The following is a 14,035-nucleotide window of genomic DNA, read 5'->3' on the forward strand; positions in this document are numbered from 1 at the left end:
CCTCCATCAGATGGACTTATGGGAATATTTCTGGGGCATTTTCTTGATTGCAAGTTAAAGGAAGAAGATCCTGGTACATCTGTGCAATGTAAGAAAGATAGCTGATTCAAGTGGAGAATTAACCCCCAGCAGACATCATTTGCCCAAGGTGTTATGTTCTGTTCCTGCCTCCAGGTTCTTGCCTCAAGCATCTATCCTGGCTTTTCTAGATCATGCACTGCAGTGTGGGGGCTGAAATAACTGCTCTCATCCTTAAGTTGCTTTGTGTTATTTTGTTTATCATAACAGAGAAACAAACAAAGACAGAATGGTTGACATGCTAATTCAGAATTGCACAAACTTTCAAAATCAGAACTGGATGAAAAGACATTTAAACTTTATTCTGAGCATCAAATGCTGCTGCTTATGACATTTTTATGTAAATTTGTGTTTTTCTAGTCTAAACCAAAACTGTTCCTGCCCTGGCACCCACACTTCTTTTAGAGGGTAGAAGAAACTTATCTAAACAGTGAGATTGAGAGGTCCCTGTAGTCTTCTTGACAGATTCTAATGTGAACTGTACTTGAAAGTCCAGTACTCATCCTGAAAGTTGAAGAACATTTCTCTTATTGCTTAGGATCTCAAAGAGTAAGAAATTTCTTTTGATGTGGTGACCTCACAAACTTGGGGCTGTCTCAGAATTCAACATTTTCCCAAATTCCAGATATTAGTATGTTTGAATTTCAGATTATTTTGCTTAAAATTGTTTTCTTGTTTTGTTATTTTCCCTTGTTAAAATCAATTATATAGCTACACACACACACACCATTTGAGCCTTGTTCATAGTATCTTTTAAATGTGTTAATATTTATAGAAATTTAAAGCATTATAGAACACCTTGAATATTTTGGCAAACAAATCTGAATATTAGAATTATAGTATAGCTATCAGTCATAGTGATAGTCAAATGTTACTCAACTTATCCTGTGAAGTGGCCATATAGCTGTTACTTTTCTTTTTCTGACATTTTTTTTAACTAGTTTTTGTTAATTTTTAATTATCACATTTTGAAATCTGACAAGGGCATTTTTTTTTACAGGAAAAAGTAAAACATGAAAATGCACAAAAGTTGAAATTAATCCGCAAGTGTCCTTTTTATGAAACCTGGCCTACTTTATCCATATGGGAGCTAGTTTCAATTAGTAAATTCAAAAATTTTCCTCCAGGTCACGGTGAGTTCAATTCAATGTTAGACTTGCTTCTCATGTAAAAGTTCACTGTTGTATTTGCAATTCTTTACAGTTTTGATAAATTAAAGAATGTAAGTAGTATATCTTTATATATGCATTATTTTACTTAGTGAATTATTAAGCATAAATTGCGTGTTTTAAAACTTGTTTTTTAATTAAAAAAAACATATTTTGTTTCAAGAGCAGCTTCAGTCCTAGCCAACTTTCTACATCTCTCCACATCTTCAACTCTCCACACTCATGTAGCTACACACTGAGAATTACAATAAGGGCCAAAATACAAAGGATAAGGGCGAGAAGTTCATGTAGTCACTGATTTCTTACTTTCTTGGTTAGTAAGTTCTTAACTAGCTAGTTTTCAATCAACTTCTCTGTTATATCTTATTAGTGAAAAGGTAAAAATTACAAGTTATCTATCACTTACCAAAGCCTTGACAAAGCATTTTAGATTCAGTTCGTACAGCTTTTGTGATATCTCATATAAATATAGACGTAACTTTACTATGGGTAAAAAAGCTAAATATGAAATTCACTTGTAACTCACATTTACTTTCTGCACATTGCCTGTAGTTCACACACTACTTTATGCATACTTGTACTCTGATTGTGACCTATCGTGGGAGATCAGATGTGTAATTTTTTACATGTGGCATTATGTTGGGTTAATAGCTTATAATTTTGGAGATTTAATATTTGCAATTTCTGGACATGAAGTATCAGTAAGATAAACAACAGGCAAAAGTCTGATTTCATTAGCCAATCTGGGGTGCATGTACAGGCCTCTTAGGGTTTGTGTAAACAAAGGCATACACAGTATTGAGTCTTTTTACATCATTTATTAACCCATGAGAACCAAGTAAACAAGAGAGGACAATGAAGACAGACCTATGCAACTGTGGGTAAGAGTTTTTGTCTTCAATTAGGAGTCGCTTTGACCCACCCAATACAGCCACGAGCAGCAGAATGAGCAAGCAGTGAGACTCCTCTCAATCACTGGTGGAACAAATACTTGAACTAACATAGTTAAAGAAACCTTTCAAGAAATACTGCTATCCAAATCTTGCAGAGCTGTGATGGCAGAGAGGTTAATTTCAAATTAGGAATGAGATTATAGCTCCCACAACTTTGATTCTGAGTTATAAATCTTAAAACATAGATAAGACATCCTTCAGAGGAATAGGTAATAGAAAAGTGGGTTTCAGTTTAGTACTGTGCAATTGTTCTTGGTGATATATTATGGAAAAAAGTTAGTAGTATGAGTGGGAAGCTTAGGTTTCAGATCTCAGAAATACTCCAATAAGCCATATTTGATACATTTCTTTCAGTGTTCATATTTACAATATCACTTGTTTATATTGTATGTTTTCATTATTTACATTTCAAATGGTTCCCCTTCCCACTTCTGGAACCCCTTATCTCTCCCTCCCCCTACCTCTATGAGGGTGCTCCCCCATCCATTACCCCACCCCACTCCCATCTTACTGCCCTGGCATGCCACTACACTGGGGCATCGAACACCCAAGGTCCTCTCCTCCCAGGATATCCTCTGTCACATATACAGCTGGAGCCATTGGTTTCTCCATGTGTACTCTTTGGTTGGTGGTCTAGTCCCCATGAGCTCCAAGAGATCTTGCCAGTTGACATTCTTGCTCCCCCATGGGGCTACAAACTCCCTCAGCTTCTCCAGTCCCTTCTCCATCTCCTCCATCAGGGACTCCATGCTCAGTCCGATGGTTGGCTGAGAGTATCCAGAGCTGTATTTGTCAGACTCTGGCAGAGCCTCTCAGGAGAAAGCCATATCAGGCTCCTGTCAGCATGCACTTCTCGGCATCCACAATAGCTTCTGGGTTTGGTGACTGTATATGGGATGCCCCAGGTGGCACAGTCTCTTGATGGCCTTTCCTTCAGTCTCTGCTCCACACTTTGTCTCCATATTTGTTCCTGTGAATATTTTGTTCCCCCTTCTAAGAACTGAAGTCTTCCTTCTTCTTGGGCATCATATGGTCTGTGAATTGTATTTTAGGCATTCTAAACTTTTGGACTAATATCCACTTATCACTTAGTGCATATAATATTTGTTGTTTTGAGACTGAGTTACCTTACTCAGGATGATATTTTCAAGTTCCATCTATTTGCCTACATATTTCATGAAGTCATTGTTTTTAATAACTGAATAGTATTCCATTGTGTAAATGTACAACATTTTCTGTATCCATTCCTCTGTTGAGGGGCATCTGGATTGTTACCAGCTTGTGTTTATTATAAATATGGCTGCTATGAACATAGTGGAGCATATGTCCTTATTACATGTGGAACATTTTCTGGGTCTATGCCCAGGAGTAGTATAGCTCGATCATCAGGTAGTACTATGTCCAGTTTTCTGAGGAACTGCCAGACTGTTTTCCAGAGTGGTTGTATCAGCTTGTAATCCAACCAAAAATGGAGGAGTGTTCCTCTTTTTCTACATCCTTGCCAACATCTGTTGTCACCTGAGTTTTTAATTACCCTTTATTTAAAAAGATTTATTTAATTATTCTGTGTACAGTGTTCAGCCTGCTTGAGCACTGGCAGGCAAAAAGAGAGCACCAGATCTCATGACAGATGTTGTGAGTCACCATGAGGTTGCTGGGAATTGCACTTAGGACATTTGGAAGAACAGTAGATTCTCTTAACACTAAGCTATCTCTACAGCTGGTCACCTGAATTTTTGATCTTAGCTATACTGACTGGTATGAGGTGGAATCTCAGGGTTGTTTTGATTTGCATTTCCCTGATGATTAAGGATGTTGAACATTTTTTCAGATGACTTTCAGCCATTTGAGTTTCCTCAGTTGAGAATTCTGTTTAGTTCCATTCCCCATTTTTTAATAGGGTTAATTGGTTCTCTGGAGTCTAACTTCTTGAGTTTTTTGTTAGTTAGTTTGTTTATATTGGATATTGTCTCTCTATTGAATATAGGATTGAATAAAAATCTATTCAACAAAATGCTGGGTCCTGTTTATATATCCACTCTGTTAGTCTATGTCTTTTAGTGGAGAGTTGAGCCCATTGAGGTTAAGAGATCTTAAGGAATAGTGAGTGTTGCTTCTTGTAACTTTTGATGTTATTTTTATGTTTGTGTAACTATCTTCTTTTGAATTTGTTGAAAGAAGATTACTTTCTTGCTTTTTCTAGGGTGTAGTTTCCCCTATTGTGTTGGAGTTTTCTATCTGTTATTCTTTGTAGGGCTGGATTTGTGAAAAGATATTGTGTAAATTTCATTTTGTCATGGAATATCTATGTTAATTGAGAGTTTTGCTGAATATATTAGCCCGGGCTGGCATTTGTGTTCTCTCAGGGTCTGTACAACATCCAGGATACATACATACATCCTGTATGTCCAGGAACTACTAGCTTTCATAGTCTCTGGTGAGAAGTCTGGTATAATTCTGATAGGTCTGCCTTTATGTGTTACTTGACCTTTTTCCCTTACTTCTTTTAGTATTCTTTCTTTGTGTTGTGCATTTGATGTTTTGACTATTATGTGATGGGAGGAATTTCTTTTCTGGTACAGTCTATTTGTAGTTCTGTAGACTTCTTGTATGTTTATGGGCATCTCTTTCTTTAGGGAAGTTTTCTTCTATAATTTTGTTGAAGATATTTACTGGCCCTTTAAGTTGGGAATCTTCACTCTCTTCTATACCTATTATCCTAGGGTTGGTCTTCTCACTGTGTCCTAGATTTCCTGGATGTTTTAGGCTAGGAGGTTTTTGCATTTTGCATTTTCTTTGACTGTGTGTCAGTGTTTTCTATGGTATCTTCTGCTTCTGAGATTCTCTCTTCTATCTCTTGTATTCTACTGGGATGCTTGCATTTATGACACCTAATCTCTTTCCTAGGTTTTCCATCTCCAGGTTTGTCTCCATTTGTGATGTCTTTATTGTGTCTATTTCCATTTTTAGATCCTGTGTGGTTTGGTTCAATTCCTTTACCAGTTTAGTTGTATTTTCCTGTAATTCTTTAAGGGATTTTTGTGTTTCCTCTTTAAGGGTTTCTACCTGTTTACCTGTGTTCTCCTGTATTTTAAGGGAGTTATTTTTTAATGTTCTCTATCATCATCATGAGATGTGACTTTAAATCAGCGTCTTGATTCTGGTGTGTTGGGGTATCCAGAGAGACCTGGTTTCTGATGATGCCAAGTAGCCTTGGTTTTTGTTGCTAATGTTCTTGTACCTGTCTCCTGCCATCTGGTTATCCTTGGTGTTATCTGATCTTAGTCTCTCTCACTGTGGCTTGCCCCCCACCCCCTGCAAGCCAGTGTGTCAGAACTTCTGGGAGAACAGCTCTCTCCTGGAGGAATTTGGGTACAGGGAGCTGTGGCACAAGATCAGCTCTGGACACAGATAAAAACTAGAAAGGGACATAACAACATTTCTTAAAACAGAATATTTAAACCATACTGCATCAATATCAAATATATATTTCTCATGAAAGCTAAATATTAATAATATTGGAAGGATAACAAATCCTAAACACTAAACCATCAGCCAGGGAAATGATATTGATTATTTCACAAAATATTTAGGTAACTAGGTAAGAATACTCACATTAAATTATTATACATATGAAAATCACAGAATCAATTTATAAAATTAGAACTTCAGTTTTTCAAAATTCAGTATATTTATTGCAGAGAAATACTTGATGATTGCTGTTATTTTGGGTTTATCATAGGTTTCCTACTTTACACCAGACATGTTTAATATTTCTCTCAGAGGACAGTATATATATAAAAGTAGATCATAATTAAACTGTATAAAACTATGTGAACAAAATATTCTGAATGTGGAAGGATCAACTATTCTATGACTTAAATGCATTTAGTTACTATTAATAATGTTTCTCAAACTAAAACATGGAACTAAAATACTTAAAGAGCTAAACACATTAAAGAACTAAAAATATATCAGGGTCCTTTCAGCAAAATGTTGCTTGGGGCCTAGCAAACACAGACGTGGATGCTCACAGTCAGCTATTAGATGGATCACAGGGCTCCCAATGGAGGAGCTAGAGAAAGTACCCAAGGAGCTAAAGGGATCTGCAACCCTATAGGTGGAACAACAATATGAACTAGCCAGTACCCCCCTGGAGCTCGTGTCTCTAGTTGCATATGTATCAGAAGATGGCCTAGTCGGCCATCAGTGGAAAGAGAGGCTCATTGGTCTTGCAAACTTTATATGCCTCAGTACAGGGGAACGCCAGGGCCAAGAAGTGGGAGTGGATAGGTAGGGGAGGGGGAAGGGTATGGGGGACTTTTGGGATAGCATTGGAAATGTAAATGAAGAAAATACCTAAAAATAAAAAGGGAACTAAAATTATACTTGGCACAGCATGTTTCATATACTTCAATATCTGAAAGGTAATATTTGTTATACTATCTTCTGTGTTAGACACCTTGTTATACTGAATAAGTAAAAATAAAACTCTGTTATTATATTAAATTAATAGACTTTAGGACTTAATCATTGGCAGTTTCTGACTATGTTCTTTTCTAGATAATCACAGCTTCTTATATTTTGGCCTCATACATGAAAGAACCTGATAACCATGCTTTCTAGCATTACTGGTAGTTTTCTCCTGAGTTACTCTTTTTCAAAGTGTGGCTAATAACTAGCTTATTTGACTAACCAAGCTGTTCCTATACATAGCATATACATATATAAAGAACATAGGTTAACTTGACAACCATTGATTATTATCTTCTTTCTATTGGTAAGCAGTCATTTTTCTCAAGTAGAACTTGACATAAACAGAAAATAAAGAAAAAGTGTAATCAACAATTTACTTCTTAAAGACTAAATATGGAAATGTAATAATGGCACTGAGAAATAAAATCTTGTCACCGAAAGCCACAGGAGTTTGAGTTATCAGATACATGGTTTGGCACTTGGCCTAGAGAACAACTGCAGTTTAAACCTCTGAAATACAGTCAGGATTTTGGCATCAGCTTCTTATCCATCAAACTTAGTATACATTTAGTATCATTCTATCATGTACTAGTTTAATTCTGGACATTTAAATGAGTACTGCAGGTAATCAACAATCTTGGTTCAGTAATTATTAGGCTCTGGCAGAGCCTCTCTGGAGAGAGCTATATCAGACTCCTGTCAGCAAGCACTTCTTGGCATCCATAATAGTGTCTGGTTTTGGTGAGTATATATGGGATGAATCGCCAGGTGGGACAGTCTCTGGATTGCTTGTAGCTTATCTTCCCACTAGGCTTCACATTTTTCTGGAATTGACTCATTTCTCTTCTTTTTCAGTAGGAAAAAAAATTACTTAGGATTGGTAAACTTTTTTAAATTTGTTGATGAATTACTGTTATGGTGGCAGTGTTGTTGCAAAAGCTATGATTTATTACTATGTAAAGAAAATAATTAAACTCCATGCTGGTCAGTTTATGTAGGTTCTTTTAGCTCTTAGTACAATATTTTCACTGAATTAGTTTTGCTGATTGAATTTTAAGACCCCAAATATGCTCTCTGTTCGCAAATTTTCTACATAAAAATGTTTTTATTTGACTTTTTTGTTACAAATTTCTCCCATTAGAAGGAATTAGTAGAGAGCTCTGTCATTGTAATGCATTGCCTATTAATAATTCTGAAAATCCACAAGTTTTAAACACAATAAAGGTAAATGAAACCCAAAATGGATTTGAGATGGTTGTAAGTAAAGTAGACAGTTTCATGTTGTTAAAGACATTAGGTAAAAAGTGTCTGAAAGTCCATTTCCACCATGAAATCACTAGTAGTAAAAGAATTTGTAGAATGTATTGAATATCATACTTTCTTTTCATTCATTATATTTAAATTCATTATATAACTTTCTGCTTTATAAGATGATAAATCAAATGATCACTCATAAATAAAATTAATCAAAACCTCCCAATATATTAAAACTCTCTTCTTCTATGTATCCTGCTGTAAACATCACATTGGGAACCACATGCATATGAACTGTTGAGAGACTTCATAATATCTTCATCTTGCTTGCCAAGAGATGAGAAATTTAGAGCTCTTCCCTGGAATCCTTCATGGAGATTTGGTTCCAAGTGATGGACTGAGATCCTCAACAGCCTTTGAAGGGGATTGGCTAACAGCTTTTTTTTAACAAGCCTGGTGAGGAGCAAGCGAGTCTGAGGCTCAACATTTGTACCACAAGTGATGAAACTAAGCCACAGCAATGGGGTTTCCTCCAGAGCTGCTCTACTTTGAGCAGACTTTTCCACTGTTGGTTTTACTTAATTGCTGCTTTCTGCTGAAATCTAGTTTTGTACTATTCCTGGTACTATTCCTGGTGCTTTCTAACACTGAAAAATAAACTTTTTTGTTTGTTTGTTTGTTTCCTTGCTTTAAAACCTTTTGGGATAGCATTGGAAATGCAAATGAAATAAATACCTAATAAAAAATAAATAAAACCTTAAGGAAGTCTTTTGTCTCTGCCTAAAAATCAAAAGCTGTGAGCTGGTTAACAATTTCATCAAAGGCAATTAAACTTCCGTAAGGATTTGTTAGAATATTGTCATTTGACTTTGGTTAATTAATATGTTTACTGAACAATGGCTGAGTGTGAAATGTTATACTAGTTGGTTTATGGCAATAAAAAGCAATGTATTTCTAATCACTTAAAATCAAATATTAAAGTAACTACAAAGTATTCATTACTACAGTGTTTGTATTTTAATTTTAAAGATTTAGTAATTAAAAAACATATGGAGTGTAATTTAAAACTGATGAGGTGTGCTACAAATATCATCCATTAAAATAATGTTTAATAGGTCATACTATATTACCAACTGTGGCAAATATTAGTTGACTGATTTCTAACATACAGTAAAATAAAAATGAAAATGGGTATTTGATTGTCTGTATTTAGAAAATACAAGGAAGCAGTGATCTAAATTGGAAAAGAGACAGGTGTATTTGGCAGACCTTGCTGAAAATAGCTAATAAAACAACCTGACTTTGGGCTTGAGTATAACTCAGCTGTGGAGTGTTTACATAGTACAAGTCTCCAAGATTCTTCTCTGCTGCTGCCAAAAGAAGACTCAGTCAAAAAAACACAAGCAAGGGGCTTTTCCTATGTAATGAAATCCAGTGACTCCCCCAGAGGCTCTTTTATTGTTGAGAATAGTTTTTGCTATTCTTGGTTTTTGAATATTCCAAATGAATTTGAGAATTGCTCTTTCTAACTCTATGAGGAAATGAGTTAGAATTTTGATGGGTATTGTATTGAATTTGTAGATTGCTTTTGGCAAGATGGCCATTTTGACTATATTAATCCTGCCAACCATGAGCATGGAACATCTGGTGAAATCACTGTCCCTGAAGACCTAGAAATTAACCCACACAACTGTGGTCACTTGATCATTGACAAAGAAGCTAAAACCATACAGTGGAAAAAAGACAGCATTTTCAACAAATGGTGCTCGTTCAACTGGAGCATGTAGAAGAATGGACATTGATCCATTCTTATCTCTTTTATCAAGCTCAAGTCCAAGTGGATCAAAAATTTCGACATAAAACCAGATACACTAGCCGGGCATGGTGGTGCACGCCTTTAATCCCAGCACTTGGGAGGCAGAGGGAGGCAAATTTCTGAGTTCAAGGCCAGCCTGGTCTATAGAGTGAGTTCCAGGACAGCCAGGACTATACAGAGAAACCCTGTCTCGAACCCCCCTCACCCCCAAAACCAGATACACTGAAACTAATAGAAGAGAAAGTAGGGAAGAGCTTCGAATACATTGGCACAGGGAAAAATTTCTGAACAGAACCCCAATGGCTTATGCTCTAAGATGAACAATAGACAAATGTAACCTCATAAAACTACAAAGCTTTTGTAAGGCAAAGGACACTGTCAACAGGACAAAATGGCAACCAACTGATTGGAAAAAGATCTTTACCAATCCTACATTTGATAGAGGACTAATATCCATATTTACATAGAACTCAAGAAGTTAGACTCCAGAGAACCAAATAACCCTAATAAAAATGTGGTACAGAGCTAGACAAAGAATTCTCAACTGAAGCATATCAAATGGCTGAGAAGCACCTAAAGTAATGTTCAACATCCTTCATCATCAGGGAAATGCAAATCAAAACAACCCTGAGATTCCAGCTCACACCAGTCAGAATGGCTAAGATCAAAAACTCAGGTGACAGCCGATGCTGGTGAGCATGTGGAGAAAGACGAACACTCCTCCATTTTTGGCGGGATTGCAAGCTGGCACAACCACTCTGAAAATCATTCTGGATGTTCTTCAGAAAATTGGACATAGTATTACCTGAGGATCCACCTATACCATTCCTGGTCATATACCCAAAAGATGCTCCAATTTATAACAAGGACACATGCTCCACCATGTTTATAGCAGCCTTATATATATTAGCCAAAGGATGGAAAGAATCCAGATATCCTTCAACAGAGGAATGGACACAGAAAATATGGTACATTAACACAATGTGATACACTCAGCTATAGAAAACAAAAAACAAAAAAACCCAGTGACTTCATGAAATTCTTAGGCAAATGGATGGAACTAGAAGATATCATCAATTTTAAGTCCTTGGTCCTATGAAGTCTTGAGAGATGCTTCATTGTAGGGAAATGCCAGGTTGGGGAGGCAGGAGTGGGTGGGTGGGTGTTAGAACACCCTCATAGAAGTAGAGGGAGGGGGATGAGAGAGGGGGATTCCAGGGGAAGAATGGAAAAGATTATATTTGAAATATAAATAAAGAAAATATATAATAAAAAAGGAAATCCAATGAAAAGACTATATGTATATATATATATGTATATTGATGCTTATATATATGTATATTGATGCTTATATATATGTACATACATATATATATATGTATATTGATGCTTATATATATGTACATACATATATATATATATATATATATATATATATATATATATATATATAAAAACATCAATGACAGTTGAAAGAATAAAGACACTGAAAAACCTAATGGTTAGCAATTGTTTTATGTAAACCACAGGCACAAAAGGCAATGATGACTAATGATTAAAAAAATTAATATGACAAGCATTTTAATTATTCAAGACTGTTGTTTAGCATATAATATATCATGTTTTCAGTACATCTTAACCCTATTGGTGAGAAGTCTTCACATGCAGGGATTTCAAAAATATAATTTTTATTATTACTCTTTATATTACCATTCCTATTCCTATTATCATCATCATCCTCACTATTACAGGAAGAACATGCCACATAGTCTTGTCTGGCTTTCAGGTTATTTTTAATCCAGGCTATCCTGAAGCTCAGTATCCCTGCTTTAGCCTCTCAAACACTAAGATCATGGGCAAGTTCTAATATGCCTTTCTGTTTTGATTTTAAATGTCATACATATTACATGGCTGCTAGTCAGATGCAGGACTGCGGATGCCCAGGAGCACACTCCAAATAGCAAGCATGTGGGCTTTGGAAGCACAGGGTTCAACATGGAGGTGGGATGATCTTTTCTCTAATATTTCCTAGAAACATTTTGCTACACATCACCCTTATCTGAGTGGTTTTTAAATCTAATCTATTATTTATATGATCCTGAAATTTTTCTAAGACCAAAGCTAAAACTAAGTTTCCAGAATGGCTTATGCACAGATATTTGAAATTTTTATTGTTATTATTAATCTTGCATGTTATAAATTCTAGAACTTTAAAAAAAACATGATTTTATTTATTTCTCTCTTCATTTGGGTATTAAAATTCAAGTTGCTCTTTATGTTGACATCGGAAAACACCCTTATATGTGCTAACAGGAACATGCTACATTTACTTTCAGCTTTACTATGTAGCAGTACTTATTTATGAACTTACGACAATATTGCTTGCTGAAGAATACAATTCAGGATCTGACCATCTTTATTACTTTATAAACATTCTTTGTCATTATTACTTAGGTACAATTTAGTGTTTTATGTCCTTTCTGTGGTACAATATTGTTTGTGAAGACTCTTTCTTTCCCTCTTTCTCTGTCCTTCCCTCTTTTCGTTTCTTTTTCTTTGAAAGAGCTGTGTGTGCTTAGGTTCATCTGGAACTCATGATCCTCCTGCCTCAGCCTCTGTAGAATTGTGATTTTAAGGCTGAAGCCATCATGAACAACTACTTTCATTTTGTTCCTATGAAGCATGCATTGCTTTCCTTTTCTATTGTTTTAATTGTTTTTCTTATGCTATGATGCAAGAAAACTGTTGCTGGTGCAGTATCCAGTAAGAGAAATGTCTGATGAATGTTTAAAATTTAATAAATTCAAAATATTCTATGGAAATAATTTCGACTACTATCATTATATAAGTCATAGAAACTTAGTCCTAATTTACCTTTGAGTATGGTGCAATCAATTGAGTGCAGTGAGCTCAGTTTAGAAAAGAGGAGTTGACTTCAGAGCAGTTGAGTTCTTGGAATTCAGAGGCAGTCTTTCCAAGTAGAGTAATTCTTCAGAAGACAAGAGAAGTCAATTTGAATGGAAAGGACTTTGAGCCAGAACAGCTGCATTGAACAAGCCATCCAGAGTTCAGAAAGGGATAGAAATATTGAGTTTCCTTAGCATTAAGTTTCAGAGGCTAAAATAAAACCTTCTAGGCCTAGGTTAGTAGATTGAGGTTGGAATCTAAAGCCTTCAAGGCTGGAGAGTCCAGAAGACTAGATTGTATGGAGGCAAGATAGCTTTCTGGTGTAGGCTGAGGAATAGTTAGAAAGGCTCTGAGCTCAGCCCAAACCATGTATTCATAAATATTTGGTATGCCTCCCATCTCATCTCTTCATGCTCATTTTATCATTCATTTTCATTTCTACATATTAAAGTTATTGTTTCTTTTATTTATTCAATTTTTGTAAAGAATTTTATTGAAAATTTGATGGGGATGAAACTTTAGATTGCTTTTGGTAGTATGGTAATTTTCACAGTTTTGATCCTACCAATCAGTGAACATGGTAGATCTCTTCATCTTCTGATATTTTATATCTTTTTACAGTTTTGTACGGTTTTTAATGTACTTTACTTCCTTAGTTAGATTTATTCATGATTTTTAAAAGACTATATTTCATGCTATTATTTATTTCCTTGTGGGTGTGTATGTCATTTCTAGGATGTTTACTCTTTTGATGAGTGTATTTATAAGCTGTAAGATTTTTCTTATAGGCTCCTAAGAATATATATATATATATACATATACATATACATATACATATACATATACATATACATATACATATACATATACATATACATATACATATATACATATACATATACATATATACATATACATATACATATACATATACATATACATATACATATACATATACATATACATATACATATACATATACATATACATATACATATACATATACATATACATATACATATACATATAGTCTAGAATCACATCTCCAAAAAAACAACACTTTGCTATTTCTATCCAGATTATATCTCTCATTTGTCTTATTGTTGTAGGTAAAATTGGTGAGTTCTATTTTGAACAGGAGTGGACAGACTGGATAACTTTGCTATATTTCTGATTTTGTGGAAATACTATGAGAATTTCTCTAGTTAGGAGGATTAAGATGATGTTAGCTCTGGGTATATTGTATATTTGCCTTTATTATGTAGGGAAAAGTCTTCAGGAATTCATTCATGAATGAATGTTGGATTTTATTAGAGATCATTTTTGCATGCAGTAAAATGATCCTGTGCTTCCTGTTCTTGAGTTAATTTATATCAAATATT

At 35.1% G+C, this 14,035-nt stretch overlaps 1 protein-coding gene across 1 annotated transcript in view; it reads left to right on the forward strand.

Annotated features, from left to right (window-relative positions):
• The window catches only part of Cnbd1 (cyclic nucleotide binding domain containing 1), a 367,012-nt gene that overhangs the window by 236,677 nt on the left and 116,300 nt on the right, over positions 1-14,035 (forward strand). Inside the window, exon 8 of the mRNA XM_085838485.1 lies at positions 1,079-1,211. Within this exon, the coding sequence (XP_085694611.1) occupies positions 1,079-1,211 (133 nt within the window). The remainder of the gene's footprint in view (positions 1-1,078; positions 1,212-14,035) is intronic.

Source organism: Mus caroli, unplaced genomic scaffold (genome assembly GCF_978045245.1).
Source record: "Mus caroli unplaced genomic scaffold, Mus_caroli_1 scaffold_6, whole genome shotgun sequence".
Classification (NCBI taxonomy): Eukaryota; Metazoa; Chordata; class Mammalia; order Rodentia; family Muridae; genus Mus; species Mus caroli.